At 40.7% G+C, this 24,924-nt stretch overlaps 1 protein-coding gene across 5 annotated transcripts in view; it reads left to right on the top strand.

Annotated features, from left to right (window-relative positions):
- The window catches only part of BCAT1 (branched chain amino acid transaminase 1), a 226,942-nt gene that overhangs the window by 51,867 nt on the left and 150,151 nt on the right, over positions 1-24,924 (top strand). For all 5 annotated transcript variants that reach the window (XM_089920385.1, XM_089920387.1, XM_089920388.1 and 2 more), the window contains exons 4-6: positions 5,639-5,749; positions 7,875-7,994; positions 19,652-19,815. In XM_089920385.1, coding sequence (XP_089776511.1) covers positions 5,639-5,749; positions 7,875-7,994; positions 19,652-19,815 — 395 coding nt within the window. The remainder of the gene's footprint in view (positions 1-5,638; positions 5,750-7,874; positions 7,995-19,651; positions 19,816-24,924) is intronic.

Raw genomic sequence — 24,924 nt, 5'->3', positions numbered from 1 at the left:
GTATTCCGTTATGTGAATATATTTAGTCTATTGTTGACGTGCGCTTGTGTGGTTTCCTTTTCTGTGAACATTCTTGTACATAGTATGCTGGTGTGCTTGTATACATGTTTCTTTAAATCAGCAGTTCTCAAAGTGTGGTCCACAGACCCCTGGGCTCCCGTTTCAAGAGATCCTGTGTCCCGTGCATCGGCAGGTGGACTCGCAACCACTGCGCCACCAGGGAAGCCCTATGATGACTTTTTGATGTGTTCATTTGCTTATTCTGAACCACAGTCCCCAGAATAACATTTTTCATCTCCTGCTGGGGATGGACTACAAGGACATTCTCGTGTGAGCACTGGAGGACATAGGAAGGTAGTGGCGGTTTTGTTGCGTACACACGCCTTCTTCTAGTTATTCAGTCACACACTAATTTAGGTGCTGTTTGAAGGAATTTTGCAGATGGGGTTAAAGTCCCTAATTAGTTGATTCGAAGTTGATCAAAAGGGAGATTATTCTGGGTGAGCCTGACCTCAGGACTTTCACGCAGCAGCTAGGCCTACACATGCACTCAGTCTCTTCCGCTGCCCCTCCTTCCTGACTCACTTGCAGATGGACTGCAGCCCACACCTCCTGGGTCCAGCCTGCCTGTGATCTTCTCCTTCTCACAGCCTGTCCTACAGATTTTGGACTTTGCTTAGCCAGCCTCCACAGATGCGTTGGGCAGTTTCTTCTAATAAATCTGTAAATGTCATACGTATTTCTTTTCTTTTTTTGCTTTTTAAAATAAATTTATTTATTTTTGGCTGCGTTGGGTCTTCGTTGCTGTGCGTGGGCTTTCTCTAGTTGCGGAGAGCGGGGGCTGCCCTTTGTTGCAGTGCACGGGCTTCTCATTGCGGAGCATGGGCTCTGGGCACGCAGGCTTCAGTAGTTGTGACACACGGGCTCAGTAGTTGTGGCTCGCGGGCTCCAGAGCGCAGGCTCAGTAGTTGTGGTGCACAGGCTTAGTTGCTCCGCAGCACGTGGGATCTTCCCAGACCAGGGATCGAACCCGTGTCCCCTGCGTTGGCAGGCGGATTCTTAACCACTGCGCCACCAGGGAGGTCCCTGTTTTACGTATTTCTACTGGTTCTCTTTCTTCTCAGTTGAACTCTGACTGACGGACCATTGAATTTTAAGGAATTAACAGAGTATGAAAACCTCATTGATGGGGTTTGATTCCACAGTGTAACTAACCTTTAAGGGACTGCCACTTGTCAAGTTTTGGAGGAGTATCAGAGAAGAAGATCCACAATTATCTGAAAAGGTTAACAAAAATACTTCCTTTCTCAACCACACATCTATATGAGACTGGGTTTTCTTTGTGTACTTCAACCGAAACAACATTACAAGAGATTGAATACAAAAGCAGATATGAGAATCCAGTTGTCTTTTGTTAAGCCAAAAATTAAAGATTTGCAATAATTTAAAACAACGCCACACTTAACATTAATTCTCTTGGAAAATATAGATAATTTTAATGAAAATATTTTAACATGTCATAGTTTATTGTTAATAAATAAATTAAAAATATCTCACTGCTGATAATGGTAAATATTGATAGAATTACCTTATAAATAAAAGCTCTTTGGGACCTTTATAATTTTTAAGAGTGTAAAGACATCCTGACACCAAAAAATTTGAGAGATGCTGCTTAAGGGTCTAAGAATATGCTGCTGGTACTGGATATTAACTTCATTTTTACACAAAAAGGGTAACTATTTTCCATAGTGATTTTACCAGTTTTTACACCCACCAGCCATGAATTAGCAACCACATTCAACCATGACTCATCAACCTTGCCGACTCTGAGTATAACCTGATTTTAAATTTTTAGCCAGTTTAATGCAATGGCAGATTACTGTGATGTTTATTTCAATGGATAGCTCTTTATTTGAAGTCCCTGCTTGTTTCCATCTTTTGCTCACTATTGTGTTCCCTTTCTTTTTGATCTGTAGAAGTACTTTATATATTTTAGATATGGGTCCTTTATCAGTTATATGTGTTTTAAGTATCTTTTTAAGACTTTTTATTCTCTCCAGAATTTTTTGATGACAAGAAATACATTTAAATTTTAAAAAGTTGAATTTATCAATCTTTGCTTTATGTTTGGTCCTTTTGTGTCTCGCTTAAAGACTCTTTTTCTATTCCTAGATTATGAAGACATCTTCCTATATTATTGATTTTTGTCCTTCACAGTTAGGGCTTTAATTTCAGAAGTTGATTTTTGTACGAAGTAGGGTCCAATTTTTTTTTTTCCCCTACAGATACCCAATTGTCCCAGCACCATTAAACAGACTGTTCTTTTCCTCCTGATACATTATGTCACATCTTAACATATACGCATGGGTCTGCTTCTCGATCTCCACTTGCATTCCATTGTCTTGTCTATCTGGATCTCTATTCTGTTTCATCATTTTGCTTGTCTATCTGGACAAATGTCGCACTGTCTTTATCTCCAAATCATTATAATGAGTCTGGATGTCTGCTAGGACAAATCCTTCTGTTTCTTCAAGAGTGCCTTGGATATTTCTTGGTCATTTGCTTTTCCATATTACTTTTAGATTCAGTTTATCATGTCAGTCAACTTTTGTCATTCAGTTTGTTACAAGAAAAATAAATGCCCTGACATGATTTTCATTTGGATTGCATTAAATATATAAATCAATTTGGAGAGAGTCTTTATAATATTGAATCTTTCAATCTATGAGTGGTGGATTCCTTTCTACATTTAGTTATGTCTTTAATGACTTGGTAAAATTTTATAGTTTCCTTATGGGTCTTTCACTTACCTTAGATTTTCCCCACTTAAGTATTCCTTTTAATTCTACCGTAAATAGTGTTTGTATTTTCTAACTGCTGCTGTTACATGGGAATATAATCTTGTATCTGGTTACCTTGCCTAAACAGATAATTTCAAAAGATTATATCAGTTTTTGTGTATTTTCTAAGTTTAATCTTATCTGTGTTGCATGATCTATGACAGTTTTATTTTTTTCTTCTCCTAACTTTATGCTGTTTATTTTATTATTATTATATTGGTAGTACAATATTTAATTAAAGTAGTCGCAGCAGGCAGTGTGTGATGTTCTCAATCTGAAAGGAAAGCTTTAAATTTTACCATTTTAATAGATAAACAAGAACGTACTATATAGCACAGGGAACTATATTCAATATCTTGTAATAATCTATAATGGAAAAACATCTGAGAAAGAATATATAATGTGTGTGTGTGTATATATATATATATATATATATATATATATATATATATAACTGAATCACTTTGCTGTACACCTGAAACTAACACAACATTGTACATCAACTATAGTTCAATTAAAAAAAAATTTACCATTTTAAGTATAGCGTTTGCTACAAGTTTATTTCTCACATAAGGAAGATTCCTTTTTTTCTTAGTTATCCAGGAAATTTTTTAAAAAATCATAAACTAATGTTTAGTTTTATCAGATGCATTTATTACAATGAGATGATCATATAGTTTTTTCCCACATAAACTCTTAATATAATGAATCTCATTACTGTATTTTCTTATTTTTTTTGAAGCCAAAAATTTTTTTTAATTCTCTTATTAAAAATTAAAAAAAAACTCTTCAAAGAATGAAGTGTGTGGCAGCCTCCTGAAGAGCTCTGGGTATCTGGACAGCTGAATGGGTCACAGTTTAAATGTTTCCCATTTAAACATCACAGTGTTCAGCTCCCAGAAGTTATAAGGTCTTTCTTTGATTATAGCTCTGGAGGTAACGGGGGAGGGGGTGCAGCTGGATTAAAAAGCCTACGTCTGAACCGGTCACTCGGCAAAATGGTGAATCCTCTGCACAGAATTCATTACTGTATTTTCTAATGTTAAACCCAACTTCTATCACTGGGATAAATCCAGTTTAGTTAGGCTGTGTTATCCTTTGTGTATTTTGCATCTGTATTTTTCAAGTGAGATTATAATACAGTCTTTGCATAAATTTGAACCTATATCAAATGTGTATAATTTTTAAACCAGGAAGTAAATGGAACTCTACGAAGTTACCTTCTTTATCTCCAGTAAAGCTTCTTGCCTGAAAGTCTTTTGTTTTATATTTAGCAATATAGCCTCACCAGCTTCATTTTAAAAAGTATTTGTATGATATACTCTGTGCTTTTTTGGGTTTCAGATGTTATCAGCTGAGTTAATCTGACAACCATATCTTTTAACTAAAGCTTTAGTCCTACTACATTTAAAAAATTACCCATATATTTGCACTTCAACAAAACATCTCATTTTTTGCTTTTTTATTGTGCTCCAGGATTTATATTTCTTTTCTCATGTAAGCTTTAAGGCTGTAAGCATCTAAAGGCCCTCCTTTTCATTCTCATTCAGTTCAACATATTTTCTAATTTCCATCATTTTTCTTCTTTGACTCACACTTAATATTAAGTAATGGGTTTCTTCTTCAAAATGTGGATATCTTGGGGTTATAGTTTTGGTTTTGATACCTAGCTTATCTTAAGGTCAGAAAACATGTGAAAAGAACATGCCTTCTACAGGTGGTGTGCGCAGGGCTCTGTGTGTCCATTAGGTTAGTTTGTTGTTCTTGTTCAAATTGTCCATATCTCTACCATGTTTTAGCCTATTTGTTCTAACAATTACTTAGAGAACCTGTGGTAAAAATTTCCCTTTTTTTTTTTAAATTTTAATTTTATTGCAGTGTAGTTGATTTACAGTGTTATGTTAGTTTCAGATGTACAACAAAGTGATTCACTTACACATATACATACATTCATCCTGTTTTAGATTCTTTTCTTATGTAGGTTATCACAGAAAAAAAATTCCCTTTAAAATGATTGATTTTCCTCTTTTCTCTGTATTTTTTTTTTTAATTTTAATTTTATTGCAGTGTAGTTGATTTACAGTGTTACGTTAGTTTCAGATGTACAACAAAGTGATTCACTTACACATATACATACATTCATCCTGTTTTAGATTCTTTTCTTATGTAGGTTATCACAGAAAAAAAAATTCCCTTTAAAATGATTGATTTTCCTCTTTTCTCTGTATTTGTCAATATGCACTAAATTCAAAGCCTTTTCACGTCCCTGCCCATGTTTGTCTGTGGCAGCTCCCTGAGAAGGTGGCATGGCCCTAACATAGTATAGCCTTGAGCTGCTTGGTTTCTGTGATTTGGGAGACTGAACCAGCTCTGGTCACATCTAGATTACCCACTCTCCAGAGTTCATATGAGCCAGATAAAATGAAAAGATACATGGGTGTTTGGGGGTGGATTGGGGGCCGGGTACTGCGGGGCCTTTGATTCCATTTCTATTTCCTAGGCAGTCAGTCAGTCCATGTTGTGTGGAGATGTTTTCTTCCAGCCTCCACTGATGTGTTAACATCTGGCTCCTGTTAAGCAAAGGATAGCTCTGAATTCCCACCAGATCTTGGTAATAAAGGGACTTCTTATTATCCCAGTGACTGTAACCAGTCTGTCTGGCTTTTCTAGATTTAGGGTCTGTGTCAGTAGCTTTACATGGTAAAGGAGATGAGGGCCCATAGAAAAGTCAGTCTTTTGAACACAGGGATTGTTTTCATTTAGTTACCTTGTAACCTTTATTTCTCTTTTATCTTCAGTTATTTGAAGGATTGAAGGCATTTCGGGGAGTAGATAATAAAATTCGTCTGTTTCGGCCAAGCCTCAACATGGATAGAATGTACCGGTCTGCTATGAGGGCGACTTTGCCGGTATGTATATTTAGGAGTTTCTCTTGTGTTTCTCTTGCTGTAATGGGTCACTGAATTCCACCAAACAAACCATTTCTGAATACTTAGATCAGTATTTGGTATAAACCATATGAGCACTGAATTTCTCTCTCATCTGTTTTTTGTTTTTTTTTTTTTTTTTTGTGTACGCGGGCCTCTCACTGTTGTGGCCTCTCCCGTTGCGGAGCACAGGCTCCGGACGCGCAGGCTCAGCGGCCATGGCTCACGGGCCCAGCCGCTCCGTGGCATGTGGGATCTTCCCAGACCGGGGCACGAACCCGTGTCCCCTGCATCGGCAGGCGGACTCTCAACCACTGCGCCACCAGGGAAGCCCTTCCTTCTTCCTCTTATAACACATGCTTCACCGACCTTCTTTAGAGGCAGAAGGGAAATTCAGGAAATTTCTTTGGACTCCGTCCTAGTTCCACTCTTTACCCATTACAGACAAATCATTGGGAAATCCTTTAAAATGAGGACAGAAGGAAAGGGAAGTAACATTTATTGGACAGCAACTGCCACAAACTGTGTTATGTGGTTTTACATTCCTTACCATTTTAATCATAACAGTAAGCTATTGTCAAGAAGGTATGTATTGTAAATTTTAGCAGCACCTTTGTACAGAGAAGAAAACTCAAGCCCACAGAGGTTCAATGACTTGCCTAAGACGACACAGACTAATGGGACAGGGCAAGAGCTTCACTAGGGATGTAAGTTTTAAAATCCCCAGTGAAGTTCTTTCCACTAAATCTTACATCTAGACAGCAGTATCAGAGACCCCGTGCTTGATACAGGGAGATGGTATGTCCTATATGATTGGCAGTCCCGATTTCTATAACATTACCACACTGTGATTGCTGTTGTAAGTTAGTATTTAAAGAGCCAAATCCTGATGTCATGAGCTCTATTCATGTGTGTTTCTGACTCATTTTCTACCTTGGATAACCCATAGCATCTCTGAAAGTATGTTTCTTTGCCCTGCCAAGTGAATAGAAACTATTTATTTTACAAACTGTCACCCACCCATCTAGTATATAAAACCCTTTTTCACCTTAGAAGTAAACTATTCTTTGCTTTTGCCCATTTTCCTGTTGGATCATCTGTCTCTTTGTTACTGATTTTCAGGTTATCTTAACATTTTCCTGTTACGATCCTTTGTTGGTTATGTTACAAATAACTTCACCCAGTGTGTCACTTATGTCGTTTGAAGAACAGAAGTTCTTAAGTTTTAAATAGTCAAATTTTATCCATTTTTTTCCTTTATGATTTATGCTTTGTGTCTTTTATTTAAGAATTCTACTTTAAGGCGACAGATATTTTGTATGTTTTTTTATAAAAGTCTTAATGTTTTCTCACATTTAAGTGTATAATCCAACTACAGTTGGTTTTTGGGTATGGTAAGAGGTAGGGAACCACTTTTTTATCTTCCTCATGCAGATAATCTCTCATTCCATCACAATTTGGGGGGGAAAAGTCACAGAAAAAAGAATTCTTGTTTGGGTTTATTATTCCTTTAAAATATTTATTTACTTATTATTATTTAATAAATTTATTTATTTTTGATTTTTGGCTGCGTTGGGTCTTCACACGGGCTGCACATGGGCTTTCTCTAGTTGCGGCAAGTGGGGGCTGCTCTTGGTTGCAGTGCGCAGGCTTCTCATCGTGGTGGCTTCTCTTGTTGCGGAGCACGGGCTCTAGGCACGCGGGCTCAGTAGTTGTGGCTTGCGGGCTCTAGAGCACGGGCTCAGTCGTTGTGGCGCATGGGCTTAATTGCTCCGCGGCATGTGGGATCTTCCCGGACCAGGGCTCGAACCCATGTCCCCTGCATTGGCAGGTGGATCCTTAACCATTGCGCCACCAGGGAAGCCCCTTATTATTTTATAATTAAAAAAATTTTTTTCTGCCCGCACTGCACAGCCTTGTGGGCTCTTAGTTCCTCGACCAGCATTGAAAAAGGGCCACTGCACTGAAAACACTGAGTCCTAACCACTGGACCACCAGGGAATTCCCTATTGTTACTTTTTTAATAGTCAAAGCTTTCATGAGGATCATTTCTTACTGCTACAGTGGAAGAACATGGCCTTATTCGTTATGTTTTTCATTCCTTCAGGCATTTGACAAGGAAGAGCTTTTAGAGTGCATGCAGCAGCTTGTGAAATTGGATCAAGAATGGGTCCCCTACTCAACATGTGCAAGCCTGTATATTCGTCCTACATTCATTGGAACTGAGGTGCAGACTGACTTCCTGTTTTGGGGTACTTTGGTGGGGGAGTTATCATTGTTTATGCTTGAAACTTCTAGTATGTAGTTTGAAATAGCCCCCCCAGTAGCATCATTAATGCTCCTTTCCCTTGATTATTAAGACTGTAAACATTTTTTTAAAGGGCCAGATAGTCGGTATTTTAAACTTCGTGAGCCATGTGGTTTCTGTCACTAATCAGCTCTGCCACTGTGGTGCAAACACAGCCACAGACACCAACATACATAAGTAAAGAAGTGAGCGAGGCTGTTTGCCTGCTGCTGATCAAGACTAACCATGATCTCCTCAGCTTAGCGGTGTAATGCCAGGTCAGTGCTCCTCCAAGGGAAGAGTGGTAATGGTTTTGAAATTTGGAGGAGAGAGAGCTGCTACTTTTTTATCTTCATTTTCCTCATGTTTTGGGATTACTTGGTAAGGAGAGGGAGTGGAGGGCCCTCTTCCCCCACAGAAGATGTTGGAAATAAAGTTCACAGTGGATATTAGGGGAGGCACTTGAGAGCTAGGGGAACAGGTTTAAACAACATGGCTGTGAGATCTCCCAGTAGCTCACAGCCTATTGGTTGGTGCCCTTGCAAAGGAAGGACATGCCTGGAGTGGCCAAGGCCATCTGTGCGGGTGAATATGTGATATAAAATATAAAGACCCTGTCCCTATCTCCTTCCTCTACTGGGTAGGGGTGGCCTTATGGAGAATGGGTGATATGAGAGATAATTGATGGGGGGAGTTGAATGTGGATGCGGGGGTGAGGGGGTGTGTGGCATATGGAGATCTTCAAGGATAGGGGCAAGGAGACAGAGCTTTTGCTATAGTCTAACCATTCTGCTCTCTACGAGGTAATTGTATGGTTACCAGATTTTCCACTAGGTCGTATGAATGCAAGCAGTAAGGCCAGAGGATAAGTACCTAAGTGGTCCTTTGGGATCCTTTTTTGATGCCTTTTGAAATACTATTAAGAGCCTACATAATGAATTTTATGAATTGCAGTCTCCCTCACAAGCTTTAAAGAATTGGGACAATTTAAAAAGTCATCTTCTCCTTAAGTTTCTGACATTTTAATATTGCTGAGTTTTAAAATATTATTATTTAACTTCAGACTAAGAAGAAGTAATTTTTTCATTTTGTTGAAACGTTTCTAATCTCAAAGCACTACCTTCTAGGTATCCTGAGGTGCTGAGATCTGATTCTTCTATTCCTAGTTTGTTGAGAGTTTTTATCATGCATGCAGGTTGGATTTTGTTGAATGCTTTTTCTAAATGTCTTGACATGATTATGTGGTTTTGTCCTTTATTATAATGTGTTATATTAACTCATTTTTAGATGTTCAAACAACCTTGTATTCATTGGCTAAATCATGCTTGCTCATGGTGAATAATTCACATTATACCTTGCTGTATTGACTTCGTGCAAATATTTTGCTACGAATTTTTGTGTCAACGCTCATGAAAGGTGTTGGTCTGTAGTTTTCTAACATACCTAGTTCTGTGATTTAGTCAATTCTTTAGAGTCCTGGAGTTCCATAATCTAGAGTTAGACAAGCTTTTAAATCTGATTTTATAGTCTGGCTGGTTGTCCCAATAAGCCTGTCTATTGGTAGCCCTCAAATTTTTGCATATGAATCACCCAGGTGTTGTTTAAAATACACATATTAATCTCAATCCCCAGAAATTCTGGTCGAGTAGGTCTGGATGGTGATTCTGATGCCTGCCCAAATTTAAGAACCTCAGTGATAAAAATCCTGCCAAGCAGTCCTCTCCCACTGCACTCTATCAACTTACATGTTGGATCATGCTTTGGACCTAAGAATCAAGAATTTTTAAAAATCTGCTTTCCAAGAATTGAAAGCAATAACTGATACCATCTGATGAGTCAACATTATTTATATTTGGTTGGTATGTTTATATCAACTAGAATCTTCTAATTCATGGTATAGGTGGAAAAAACAATAACGTGTAATTCAGAAATGAGCATGATACAAATAGCATTCAGTGAAGTATATGGATTTAAACATTTGTGCAACACATGAATGTTTATACAGTCCAGACTGGTAATTATCACTTGTTGCCTTTTCATGGTGGCTACATTTGATATGTGAGCTACTGGCTGGAGGATTGGAGCCAGTGGGTTCTAGGTCACTAGGATTCTTTCATCAGGGGTGACTAACTTTTGCTTGCCTTTTTATGTTACTCGGTTTTCTGATGGCTCTGTCATGTCTCTGCCTTCATAGAAGAATTGCAGGCTCACCTCTGTATCAGTTATCTGATGCTTTGGTCTTGTGTGCTGCTAGCTAACATCCACTTTTTTAAAAAATTAATTAATTTATTTTGGGCTGTGTTGGGTCTTCGTTGCTGCGCACAGGCCTTTTCTAGTTCAGGCGAGCGGGGGCTACTCTTCGTTGCAGTGTGCGCCTTCTCATTGCGGTGGCTTCTCTTGTTGCGGAACATGGGCTCTAGGCGCACAGGCTTTAGTAGTTGTGGTGCGCGGGCTCAGTAGTTGTGGCTCACGGTCTCTAGAGCACAGACTCAGTAGTTGTGGCGCACAGGCTTAGTTGCTCTGCGGCATGTGAGATCTTCCCAGACCAGGGCTCGAACCTGTGTCCCCTGAATTGGCAGGCGGATTCTTAACCACTGCGCCACCGGGGAAGTCCAACATCCACGTTTTTCTTTCATGGTATTTTCATGGTTATTTTAACTGATTAAGTGGGTCTTTTATCCAAGAGGTATTTTGATTTCTTTGAATGAACAAATATATGTTGGGGAAATTTTTTAAGTGATGTAACCACCTACTTGCTCACGTGTGCCCGGTCTCTAGTCCCTGGTATGGCACTCACTTGTGTATAGAGAATATTCAGTATTCTTCAATAGACATATTTGTACTGGGCTCCAGCTTCGTCCCAAATAATCTAAATCCATGGAGCCAGTATCAGACACTGTAAACTACTTACAAGAGAATCACCATCCCAAGTCTTGTGAAAGAATTAATATGTCTAGCAGTCTTTAATGCTTTATTTACTCCAGGGATTGCAAACTTGCACCGAGGTGGAAATATTTTTATCTTTGAGAGCTGCACTTCATCCTATGGGCAGGGTGTTGTTTTCATTTTCATGAGCTGTGATGTGACAGTCTGATGTTAATTACTGCTCCTCACACTCAGTTAGATTTTGTAGCTGCCATATAATTTGAGAGTAGCTCTGACACCAACTTACGAATTACATTTGCAAAGGTGCTCTGCCTCTCTACATGTTTTATAATCAATGGATTCTTCATTATTTTTATTATTTTACATAGGTAATACCTATGTACCAATGTTTTTGTGCAGTTCTTCATGTCTTCCAGCCTTCTCTGATAATAATTGGATCCATTACTAAAATCCTTTCAGATTTAGGATTGTAATAAACAGAAGAGTATTTATTGGAACATGTATTACTAGCTAATTAAATAGCCAGTGAATAGAGATTGCCAATAAAAAGATACCAGGTAGAAATTTGAAAAAATAAAAAATTTCTATAAAGTTTACATTATTAAGCAAAATACTAAACAGGATTACATAAACCTCTTATAAAACATTTAAGTTAGAGGATAAAATCATTCGTGATCCCAAACAATTTCTCATATTAAAAAAGAATTTCAGGGCTTCCCTGGTGGCGCAGTGGTTGAGAGTCCGCCTGCCGATGCAGGGGACCACGGGTTCGTGCCCCGGTCTGGGAAGATCCCACATGCCGCAGAGCCTGCGCATCCGGAGCCTGTGCTCCACAACGGGAGAGGCCACAACAGTGAGAGGCCCGCGTACCGCAACAAAAAAAAAAAAACAAAAAAAAGAATTTCAGCATCATTTAAATCAATATGTTCTGAAATATTTATTTACAGGTAGTTAAAAACTTAAAGAGGAACTAAAAGCTGTAGTGTTTCAAACTGCTGCTGATTGTTAATTGTTAATTAGATAAAATCAAATCATAATGTTTAAATAAAAAACATTTACATAAACAGTTTCTAAATTTTCACTTTACCAGCTAAGAAGCTAAACTTATATGATTATCAGGTTCAGTACTGAATACCTGAGAAAGCTCCCTCTAAAGAAGCTGGCTTGTGCTGGTTTTAACATCTGTTTTATCCAACTCTGCCCTGTTTGGTAACTCTGAGAAGGTATAGCTACACATGCGTAGATGGGCTTTTATTTCCTCAGCAATCCCGATAAGTGTACACAGGTAGTTTGACCATGGTCCATAGCAAAATATGCACAACCACAAACTGAGATTCCCTCTGATCGTTGCTCCAAGCCTCCCACTTTTCCAGTTTATCTCAGCATCACCTCACCTACTCTCTCCACTGGGGAGGTGGTGCTAAATAATATCAGGGCTGAGAATAAGTGTCGTAAGGAGGGTCGAGTCTGATGGTAGAGACAACCCTCTGGGCTGCAGTGGTCAGCCTGCCCAGCCCCTCTGACCAGGTCCCAGGCTGTCTACCACACACACATCTGCAAGCTACCAGCAGATTTGACTTTTTCAGCTGCACTCCAAGACAAGACTGACCTTGAATCTAACACATCCTTCTACTTTGGAGCACCCCAAATATATTTCTGGAGTTGAGCTCAACTAGAGAAGCTGTCTGCTTCAGGTTAATACCACCTCCAGTGCACAGAATACAATTTGGACAATGCAGAACAACATTTAAAATCATTTCACATAAAGTTTCCCCATCCACAACTTCATTGTAAAACTTTCAGTATGATGTTTTCATGAGAACTCGAATTTCAAAATCCTGCTGCCAAATGATCCACTCTGATTTTTGGCTCACTCCACAGGGAGCTTAAGGACATGTAAGTATCATAGACATGTCTTTCTTTTCCTTTTATCAGCTTGTAAAATCTTTCTATTACATATATAATTTTACCTATAATCATAACAATTTCCATGAAAAGAATTCTCTACTCACAGCCTTTGTTTATTTATGCTTATACACCTTTTCATCTTTTCCCTTTATGATTAGGCTCTATAAATGAAAGAATCTGAACAGATTTGAAAACTAGTTATGACAGCAGCAATTTGTAACCGTTAAGTTGGGTTTTGTCCACACTTGTATTCTTTTGCAGTCCTATTTGAGAGTTTATATGTATCTCATTACACTATTTATAAACAGTTAAAAATCATACTTGCATAACTATTAACATGTTTTATATTAACAGCCCCCTTTTTAGTATCTTCAAAGCTCAATTATCTGTTTTTAGAGATACAGCTTGTCTCTATTGATTTTAGCCTTTGATGATCAGCTTGCTATTATCAGGCCACTCTTAACAATGGACATCCTCTTGAGGCTGTTCTTGCCCATTTCAACATTATTACAGGGGAAAATTGTTTTTATTCTCTTTGTTTTTACTTTTTTGGAGTGTTGGTGCACATGGTTAATAATGATACCACTCAGTTCATGGCACTTACCATCGCCGGGCAGAAGGGGGGCCCTCTCTTTGTTTTTTAATTCCCTTTTATCTTCCCTACTCTCATCTCCTCTTCCACCATTGGAAATCATTCTTATGTATTGAATGAATATTCTTTTGGTTTAAATGGGTTTTAAGTATCTCTTATTACCTTGGATGCCTGTAATTTTAATTTATATAAATGATTTTGTCTTACACATCTCATTGTGTCTCTTAACGTTTTCCCTCTGTGCTGTGTTTCTCATTTCTATCCAGGTTACTATGTGTAGATCCAGTCCATCACTTCTAACTGCTGCAGAGTTCCCCACGCTGGGCACTAACCACACTTTGTCCAAGTTCCTTTACTGGGATTCCATTTCCCTGTTTCCTTATATGCAATGAGCAGTTTGAAAATATGCAACCTAGGGAATTGCTGAAAGAGTTACTGTTTCCCTGAAAGATGCCGTAGGCCAATCCCAAGAAAGTCCTGCTGCCTTTCAGGGAGGTCCTGGTTCTCTTTGATGAAACACAGTGGTCCAGTCTGTCGTCACCCCCATCACCTGGCATTGTGAAGTTCTCCTAAGTGCCAGGCGCTATGCTTGGTGCTATCCCTGCACTGACTGACAGCAGCCCTGTGAGTAGGTGCCACTGGCATCACTTTAGAGATGAGGAGACTGAGGCCCACAGAGGTGAAACCAGAACCCCTGTGTTCTTGCCTCTGTGCTGTAGCATCTTTTATGCACTGGTTACTGTGCTGTTCTAGGGATGCTACCTCCCTGCCTTCATGGAACTCAGTGTCTCATGGAGCTTGTGGGAGTGTCAGACCCATGGAATGAATGTGTTGATAGATGTAGGTCAGTGTGGTGAAGAAATGGGGCCTGGTCGAATAAGACTGCTTGCTGTGGTAACTCGGATGGGAGCTAATAAGTGCTTTCCCGTCTTGTTTCTGTTTTTGTTTTTTATGGTAATTTAGTTTGACAAGGATGTCAATATAATTCATTGGGGGAAAGTATAATCTTTTTTTTTTTTAATTTTTATTGGCGTATAGTTGATTTACAATGTGGTGTTAGTTTCTGCTGTGCAGTAAAGTGGATCAGTTATATCGATATATATACATATATACCCACTCTTTTTAGATTCTGTTCCCATATAGGTCATTACAGAATATTGAGTAGAGTTCCCAGTGCTGTACAGTAGGTTCTTATTAGTTATCTATTTTATATCTAGTAGTGTGTGTATGTCAATCCCAATCTCCCATCTCGTTTTAATGTAAATCTGCCTTCATGTCCATTTCCTTTCCTCCTCTGAGCTACCAGCTTTCCTGCTCTCAATTATAGTTGACATAATCATTCCAGATTTTATATATTGTATTATATATTTTACAATATGTTATATGTATTCTATAACACACATGTATAGTCACACTAAGTCTAAAGTTCATTCACAATGCTTCTGAGTTTAGGAATATCAGTTTTCACATGAAACCTGCCAGTATATTTCTGGGATTTTAAAGGAGGGATTTGGGGGAGGGAAAAATTTGATTAAAAAATTCAGATAGTACCAAAAGTATACAATGGAAAGGAAGTTTCCTTCCTACTCTTATTCTGATCCAGAGTCCACAGTTCACCTCCTTCTGAGCAATTCCTGTTGCCAGTTTTTCTTATATCTGTCTAGAGATATATATAGATAAATATACACACCTCTTACCTGCTTACATGTGTTTGTACGTTAAGTATTATCCTTCTTTTTAAAAAAATGGCAGTAACTCTTTGCCCAGTTTTTGCCAATACTCAAGACTGTTTTGAAATGATTTTTCTTATTGGCTGTGTTGGTTCTTCATTGCTGCACGTGGGCTTTCTCTAGTTGCGGCAAGCAGGGGCTACTCTTCATTGCGGTGCGCGGGCTTCTCACTGCGGTGCCTTCTCTTGTTTCAGAGCACAGGCTCTAGGCATGTAGGCTTCCGTAGTTGTGGCGCATGGGCTCAGTAGTTGTGGTGCGCGGACTGTAGAGCACAGACTCAGTATTTGTGGCACACAGACTTAGTTGCGCCACGGCATGTGGCATCTTCCTGGACCAGGGCTGGAACCCGTGTCCCCTGCATTGGCAGGCGGATTCTTAACCACTGCGCCACCAGGGAAGTCCAGAGAAGGGATGTCTTAGTCAGCTTGGGCTGCCATGACAGAATACAAAGATTAGGTGTCTTAAACACCAGAATTAATTTCCTCACAGTTCTGGAGGCTGGAAGTCCAATATCAAAGTGCCAACAGGGTGGGTTTCTGGTGAAGCCTCGCTTAGTGGCTTGTATATGTCCACTTTGTCACTGTGCCCCTCAGGGCGTTTCCTCTGTTTTGGGGGAGGAAGGGGGGTGCGGGAGGGAGCAGGGTGCACTTGCTCTGGTGTCTCCAGGCTGACAGGATTAGGGCCCCATCCTTTTGACCTCATTTAACCTCAGTTACCTCCTTAAAAGCCTTATCTCCAAATGCATTCACATTGCGGGGTCAGGGCTTCAATGTATACTTTTTAATAGAAAATTGAGGAGGAATCTGAAGGGTTCTGTATGGTTTGAACATGGGTTGCCTAGAGTATGAGAGCTGTGGTGAAGGCTGAGGGTAGAAGGAAGATCTGGTTTGAACTCTCTTCACATTAGGAAATCCTGGGAATTTCACTTTTTTTTTTTTTTTTTTATCAAACTCATATCGAAAAAGAGCTCTGGACTAAGAGTAGAAGATGTAGAGCTTAATAACTGAAACTTTGGGTGAATCATTTGAGCCTCAGTTTCTTCAGCTTAAAAATAGGAATTATAACCCTTAACTTCCTGGATTGTTGGATTTTCTGAGATAATGGCTACGGAATGTCTTGGAAACTGAAAAGTGCTGTGTAATTACTGAGGATGCTGTACGTGGGCCTCTCACTGTTGTGGCCTCTCCCGTTGAGGAGCACAGGCTCCGGACGCACAGGCTCAGCGGCCATGGCTCACGGGCCCAGCCGCTCTGCGGGCATGTGGGATCTTCCTGGACCGGGGCACGAACCTGTGTCCCCTGCATCGGCAGGCAGATTCTCAACCACTGCGCCACCAGGGAAGTCCCTTTTGATTAATATTATACTATCATAAACTACTCTTAATTGTAGGAGTAGTGCAGAATTTAAATTGCTTTCCATGAAAGAAGGGAGAATTAAGAAAAAGGAACAAATAATGGTTCCTTGAGGGTAGAAACAGACCTAATCACCAAGTTCCCTTCCTGATAAAGGAAGGGAACTTGGTGATTAGGTCTGTTTCTACCTTAAAGTTACATTCCATAAAGTTTCCCTGTTTCCCTTCCATAAAGTTACATTTTACTTATTCTCACTCATGAAGCAGTGTGACCATTTTCAGTAAAGTCACAGTTCTTTTCATGAAAAGACATTTGACATAAATAATCATTTAAGGATGAAGGTGACTGAGCTATGATCAACACCAGTACTTGAAGTGCTTGTAAAGCATGAGTTGACCTTGCTTAAATTTAAAATAAAATGTTAGTACACATAAACACATTTTTTTCTCAGCATTGAAAAACTCTAGTCTATTATTTACCTGCTTGCTAAGAGTAAAAGTATTGCTTAGAGGTTTATCAAGATACTCTTTTCTAGAAATAGATTTAATGCGTGTTATTCTGTTTTCCATCTGTGCTCTCTCTACTACCACCTAGTGGAATAAATGCAAGTTTACCTGTCAATTAAATCAGGGGAAGGAAATGAATAAGATGAAATTTATCTCTGAAAAATATTTCCATGATCATGAGTTATTGTTACTTTTTAAAAAATATTTACTTATTTATTTGGCTGTTCTGGGTCTTAGTTGTGGTGTGTGGGATCTTTGTTGCGGCATGCGGGATCTTTTAGTTGAGGTACGCGGGCTCTTAGTTGAGGCATGTGGGATCTAGTTCCCTGACCAGGGATCGAACCCGGGCCCCCTGCATTGGGAGCGTGAGTCTTAACCACTGGACCACCAGGGAAGTCCCTGTTACTTTTTTTAATAGTGTGTAGGTTGCAAAAAATACGTGAGTGAGAAAAGTCCAGGCATTCATGTGGTATCTAATAAAATGCTTGTCAGCTTGTCCATAAATAAGCTATTTTATTTAGAACATTAGAAGCTAGGTAAGTTACTGAGATGTGTCCTGCATATTGTATTTCTAAATTATGTTGAGAAGCTTAATTCCTCATTATAATGGTCAATAAAAAAATTTTTTTAAATATTAAGCTTCAAAGCATCCCTGATATGAAGTGTACTTACTTAACTGATAGGTAAACAAAACTGCAGAGATAAGATAGTCAGTTTTTATCAAAGTTGGGAAGAAAGGCACGTGTGTGTGTTATTCTGAGGATTTCTTTTCCAAATAACGAAACCAAAGAAAGCAAATGGAGTTTAAGTCTCCTCATTTTTCCCTCGTAGGGGTGTCCTCTTTAGCCCCCATTAAAGAACAGACACAAATGAGCAAAAAAGCCAAAACCTGTGGTCGCTTGCTGACTCATATCTTTTTTTTTTTTTTTTTTTGCGGTACGCGGGCCTCTCACTGTTGTGGTCTCTCCCGTGGCTCCGGACGCAGGCTTAGTGGCCATGGCTCACAGGCCCAGCCGCTCCGCAGCGTGTGGGATCTTCCCGGGGTACGAACCCGTGTCCCCTGCATCAGCAGGTGGACTCTTAACCACTGCGCCACCAGGGAAGCCCTGACTCATTTCTTTAACTCAGTTATCCGTCACTTATAATCCGTTTTTTGTGGGGCCAGCCAAGCCCCGCGTGGTCCTCACATTCACATGGAGTGTAAATGGACTCAGCTTCCCATTTCCTACGCCTTTCCGATGGCATCAGTGTGCACATATGCAATCACATTTTATTCTGCTCACGGATATTTTCCCTACCTGATTCTTGATGATCTGGGCACAAGTAGTGGGTGAGGGGCCTTGAGCTAATAGGTAGTGGGGGAGGAGATTTAATTGAAATTCAGAAAAAAATATATCCCTAGGTCCACTTTCAGTCAGTTTCATGGAATATTACAACAGCCACAAAATCAGGGGAACGGAGTCTCCTCTCATTATTTCCACGCCAGACTACTACCCCGTCCAGGCAGACCAGGTTCCTTTTGAAGACTGGACACAAGTATCTTATATCCCAATACTTAATGTAAGAGTCCTGACTTGTTTTCTTACTCGTGTGGTCTTGAATTGCACAGGATAGCCCAGTGGCCTTTTTTGCCTTTATACTACGTAGCCCTCAAAACTTTTCAGTCTCTCAGTTTTCCTCAAAAGACAACTGGCAGTAATTACTTAGAACCACTTCTGTGCTGGAGGAATTTGTATGATTTCGCATCGTTGGCTTGTGATTTTCCAGTATTGGTGGGAAAGGCCATTTTCTATCTTTGTCATTCCTGACACAAATTCCTGAGTCCTTCATCCTCTTGTCTTTTTTTTGGGGGGGGGGGTTATCTTGTCTGGTGTCTTTGCTTCTAGTGCAGCTGTGCTCCTGCTGTCTGCTGTCTCTCACAGTCAGGTGTGCTGATGGCACAACCCCCGAGCCCACTGCCTGCGGGAGGCACTGGTATGTCCAGAAGCAGAAGAGTAAGTTAGAGAAGCAGCTATTAGGCTTCACCCCCAAAGACTGAGATCATGTCTAGGTTCTTCCCTTTTTCAGTTCCCAGTCAGTGCAACACTGAAAGGTGTTATATGGCTAGTTGTTAAAAATATACTCCTCTGAAAAAGCCTACTATTAAAAAAGTTGACAAATTTGCTTTTCCTTTAAAATCTTAACTCAGAAAGCAAAGTAAAATGGAACCAAAGTACCCCATTCTCGGTGTTTTCTTCTTGAAAGAGAAGACCATCAGGCTTGTGTAACTCAGCTTAAGAAGTAGCAGCTGTCCAGGGCTTCCCTGGTGGCGCAGTGGTTGAGAGTCCGCCTGCCGATGCGGGGGACGCGGGTTCGTGCCCCGGTCCGGGAAGATCCCACATGCTGCGGAGCGGCTGGGCCCGTGAGCCATGGCCGCTGAGCCTGCGCGTCTGGAGCCTGTGCTCCGCAACGGGAGAGGCCACAGCAGTGAGAGGCCCGCGTACCGCAAAAAAAAAAAAAGTGCACTTAGAAGTAACAGCTGTCCGTAGTCCCTTCTGGGAGATGGTTACAGGTCTCTTCTAGACTTTGAGACTGGTGTCTGCATTTTAAATTAACAGTTGTGTGTACTTTTGCTTTATTACAGCCTTCTCTGGGAGTCAAGAAGCCTACTAAAGCCCTGCTCTTTGTAATCTTGAGCCCAGTGGGACCTTATTTTTCAAGTGGGAGCTTTAATCCAGTGTCCCTGTGGGCCAATCCGAAGTATGTAAGAGCCTGGAAAGGTGGGACCGGGGACTGCAAGATGGGAGGGTAAGTCAGTCTGTGTTTCTGTCTAAAGGAAAGAGTCCCTCGTGACCATTTAGTTATTGCCATTTCACTTCAATACAAGTACATACATTAGTTTTTACATTGTAATGCTCATTTTTATTCTGTGTTTAGTTTTCAGTGTTTTGAATGTGCTAGTTGTTTAAAGGGTAACCTGTGTGGCCCCCTCGTAAGGGAGAAACATTGACTGTTATACATAGGCAAGAGCTAAAGTAACTAAACCAGGAGTAAAAGCAGTGCTTTGAATGAACTACCCCTGGATGCTGGGCCCTGGCCGCAGGCTGAAAGTTGGCATTCAAGAGCATCTGGTACTGGGGCCCAAGCTCCCAGTTGGCTCCAAGTAGTCCTGTCTGGGGAAGATGCCTGCTTCATTGAAGTGCTGTCCTCATTGCCACAGATTGTAGACATACCTGCTGCCAACTGGCTGAGGGATAGCCGTGCTTTGGCTTGGTCAGGCCAGTCGCATAGGCCATATGTAGCTGGCTGGAAATAAAAGAGCATTTGCAAGTGTTAGACAATTTCAGGGGTGGACTTGGCCGTGAATCGGGAATGCCCTGATGGGTGAACAAGAATTGCTGGATTAACCAGCATGGCTCTTCCTTTGTGTGTATCACACACCCAGGGCAGCAGCAGGCCCGCAAGGTGACTCAGTGACTGTCTTCTGGGCCCTGTTACAAAATGTAGATTCATGGAGCCCTGGCAGAATTGAAGGATGTGCTGCTGGGATGCCAGAGAGACATTGACAGCTGGCTTTGACCCCTCCATAGACTTTATTTCCTTCTTTTCTACCAAGAAAATAGCATGTTGACAAAATTCTATGTCCTGTCATCCCTGTTGGTATTCCCTCATAACTGCATTCCCTCAAGGGGTTAGAGAAACCCTGTTGGAGTCCATTAAACTAAAGAAGTCACTTTTTTTCCTTCTGCACTAGAGCACTCCTTCCTGACTATGTCCTAGGCTAGCCAGGTCCAAAACTACTGTTGTTTGCTCTCTTGATGTCTTTTTTACTTGTTCAGACTTCTTCACAGACCGTATGCATATGCACCACTGCATACCGCCTGTATTACTCTATTAAAACTTCCCTTAGAGTGCAGTAAAGCAACGATCTCGATGAAGAGATAATAACGTAAACGTTTTTCTTCTTTAAACCTTGCTCTCTAGCTCCCCCTACCTGCTTAGGGAAAAGTTAACATGGGAACACTGAGAAATTGGAGGGAAATCTTTAGTTTGGTGTCTAGGCAGATTGTTATTTGTTATAAAGAAGATATAATGCAGTCTTACAGAATATATGATCACTATAGGGCAATTAAAAATTAATACTTTCTGGGACTTCCCTGGCAGTCCAGTGGTTGAGACTCCACGCTTCCAGTGCTGGGGGCGCGGGTTCGATCCTTGGTCGGGGAACTGGGATCCCACATAACACGAAGCTCGGCCAAAAAAACAAATAAACAAACAGACTTTCTGTACAACACAAGGAGTGAGCCCCAGTGTTACTATGTACACCTAGTGTATCAGTATTGGCGGGGAAACTAAAGTTGGGGAGTAAGGGTATATAGGAGCTCTATTTTTTGCTCTGTTTTTCTGTAAACCTGAAACTGCTCTAAAAAATAAAGTCAGTTATAAAATAAATTAATAGTTAAGCTCAGTTGGACCAGGATCAGTGGAAGTTGACTTGAAATCTCTTAGAGGAGAGAGTACTAGATCTCATAAGTAAAAGGAAAAATGGCGAGAGGGCAGGTGGGAACCAAAGAATGGGCTTGTCCCACACACGCCTGTTGTTTCCAAGAAGTTCCAAAGCTCTCTACTCCTGTCCTTCCCACCTGGAGGAGTCCAAGGGAAACAAAGGATTTTGCATTTACCATCATCCAGTTTAGTTGACAAAGACTTTTGTCAGGAACCTTAGACTTGTGTATTATTGCTCTTTTCTAAACATAATTAATTTATTAGTTACCTTCTAAGCTTTTTTTGAAAAATCAATTAGTATTTATTTATTTATTTTGTGATACACGGGCCTCTCCCTGTTGTGGCCTCTCCCATTGCGGAGCACAGGCTCCGGACGCGCAGGCTCAGCAGCCATGGCTCACGGGCGCAGCCGCTCCGCGGCATGTGGGATCTTCCCATACCGGGGCACGAACCCGTGTCCCCTTCATCGGCAGGCGGACTCTCAACCACTGCGCCACCAGGGAAGCCCCCAATTAGTATTTATTAAATAACTATTGATTTTCATAAGCTCAAGAACTTTCTGCTTTCTATCTCAGTGAATCGGAGGAAGGGAGAGGAGAATATATATATATATATATATATATATATATATATAAAATTCTAAGATTATTTCACTGTTTTGAAGCCATCAGAGATAATATTATCCTTTTATTTCTAAGTGTACTTTAGTGAGAAAAGTAACAGTGGCACACGGTTGAAGGAGAGTTCTAGCACAGTGGTTCTCACCTGTGGGTGCAAATTGAAATCACCTGGAGGAGCTTTGCCACTGAGTGATGTCTGGGTCCCCCTGTTAGAGATTCTGGTTTAGTTGGTCTGGCAGATAGCCTGAGCATCAGGATTATTTTTATTGTGCAGCTAATCTTGAGAAGCACTGAGCTAGAAGTCAGTCTTTCATCAGAGGAACATCTTGATTCCCAGGCAATTTCTTAGTTAATTTGCACTGATTCAGGCCTCTCCCTCTCTCCATCTTAATTTTCCTCCTTTTTCCCTTATATTCTCATTCTGCATTTGAGTGCAAGCTTTGAAGTCAGAAGGACCTGGCTCAAAAACCTAACTCCTTTGGCATGTTACTTGTTTAAGCCTCAGTTTCCTCATTTATAAAGTCAGGGTAATAATGCCTACTTTACCTGTGAGGATGAAGCGAGATAATATAAAGTGCATAGGACCCTGGCTGGCATATAGGGAGCTCTCAGCAAGTGTGGTGTTAGAACCAAGCAGTTACCAGAGTGGACTTGGGAATCAGATATCTGAGAGTCATACACATACATAGTCATACACGTCACACATCTGCGTAATCTTGTACAATTAAGTCCTCTCTTCCTTCAGGTCCTCAAAAGTATAATAAAGTCTAGGGTTGTGTTGAGACAATTTATTGAAATAATGGGGTTAAGCACTTAGTACCCTGCCTGGTAGGTGGTACCCTCTCAACAGACAATAGTTTCTATTGTAAGGCTCTCTTTCTTGTTTCATCTCCAGGACTCTCTTTATCTTAAGAGCAATCAGTTGGATTTCACACAATAGAATTTACTCTTTGGGAAGGATGTATTTAATATTTCCATCTCCCAGATTCTATTTAAAATTATATTAAAATTTTTTCCACGTAGACAGTTTTCCCACTTTTTCATTTTTCTCTTTCCTCCAAGAACATGTGTTTCTCTTCTGAATATTGGCAGCACATGGGAGGAAACCCAAATATATTACCAAGGTATCAATTACCCTGTGGCCATTAATAATACAGTTTACACCTGAGAGAATTTTTTTTGGTTGCGTGGGTCTTCATTGCTGCGCGCGGGCTTTCTCTAGTTGCGGCGAGCGGGGGCTACTCCTCACTGCGGTGCGGTGGCTTCTCTTATTGCAGAGCACGGGCTCTAGGTGCACGGGCTTCAGTAGTTGCAGCAGGCGGGCCCAGTAGTTGCAGCACGCAGGCCCCAGAGCACGTGGGCTTCAGTAGTTGAGGCTCAGGCTCAGTAGTTGTGGTGCACGGGCTTAGTTGCCCCATAGCATGTGGGATCGTCCCAGACCAGGGATCAAATCCGTGTCCCCTGCATTGGCAGATGGATTCTTAACCACTGCGCCACCAGCGAAGTACTGAGAGGGAATTTTGATACACACTTGTGTTTGGGGAAAAACACCACCTATAAATAAATACTCCGTTTCCTTTCAATGCACTGAAGCAGTCGGGGTCTTTAATTCTTTTTCCTGCCCAAGTAGCTTTATGATGCTGGGGAGCCATGGTTTTGATTCAGCCATGCTCTCAAAAGTGTATGTTTGTTTTTAGAAGTTTCTTTGAAAGGCTAGATATTCACACTGAAAATTCTCTATGTGCCTTTTTTTTTTTTTTTTTTTGCGGTACGCGGGCCCCTCACTGCTGTGGCCTCTCCCGTTGCGGAGCACAGGCTCCAGACGCGCAGGCTCAGCGGCCGTGGCTCACGGGCCCAGCCGCTCCGCAGCATGTGGGATCTTCCCGGACCGGGGCACGAACCCGTGTCCCCTGCATCGGCAGGCGGACTCTCAACCACTGCGCCACCAGGGAAGCCCTCTATGTGCTTTTGAACAGACCAAAGGGCATTATACTTAGGAGAGGAATTGTTTCTTTGTCTTCAGATGTTTGTCTCAACAAGTTTATCTTATGAACTAGAGAAAAGTCAATTAAAATAGTCATTAAAAAACAACCTTAATTTCATTAGGATATAACAGGCTTATATAGCCTGTTTCTTAACTTTTATTATTTTATTTTTGCCAAACAATCTATGCAGTATATCAAGCGAGTATTTTTACTTGCCAAATGAATCAGTGATGTAAAATAGGAACCGACTTGCTTTAGTTCATTTATAACCCAATAGTAGAAGCAAAAGAGCTGCATCTGGGCCTGCTGGCTCCAAACCCACGCTCTTTCTACTAGACTCCCCCTGCAGCCTGGTTTAGACTCATTCAAAAGTACTCATGATTGAACTCAGTTATTGCCTATTTGCCATTAAAAACAAAAGCCTCCTGCATATCAGAATTGTGTCATCTCCAGATTGACCGATAATTTACATTTTATTACCTGTGTTTTGAAGTATACATATTGAGGGTCTTTTAAAGGAATCTTAACACCTTGGATTGAGTAAACCCCTTCATGCCCCAGATTGCAATAGCCCTATAGCATGATGCCTGTTTCCCATAGCTTTCTAGAATAGTTTAGTTATTAGTCAGTAGCCTTTGAGTTACAAGTCAGAAAACCAGCTCACACCATCTTAAGCAGAGAAGGGATTGATTGGCTCATGTAAGTGGGATGGTGGCTGTGTTCTAATAGGAGCTCAAATCATTGTTGCCAGGTTTCTTCTGCCCTTGCCTGTGTCCTGCCCATGCTGCTTCCTCCCCAATCCCTCT

Source organism: Delphinapterus leucas, chromosome 11 (genome assembly GCF_059928025.1).
Source record: "Delphinapterus leucas isolate spDelLeu-1000000601 "Yukka" chromosome 11, BTC_Dleu_Yukka2, whole genome shotgun sequence".
Classification (NCBI taxonomy): domain Eukaryota; kingdom Metazoa; phylum Chordata; class Mammalia; order Artiodactyla; family Monodontidae; genus Delphinapterus; species Delphinapterus leucas.
Note: the sequence above shows the minus strand (reverse complement) of the source record. Positions and strands in the feature narration are given on the sequence as shown.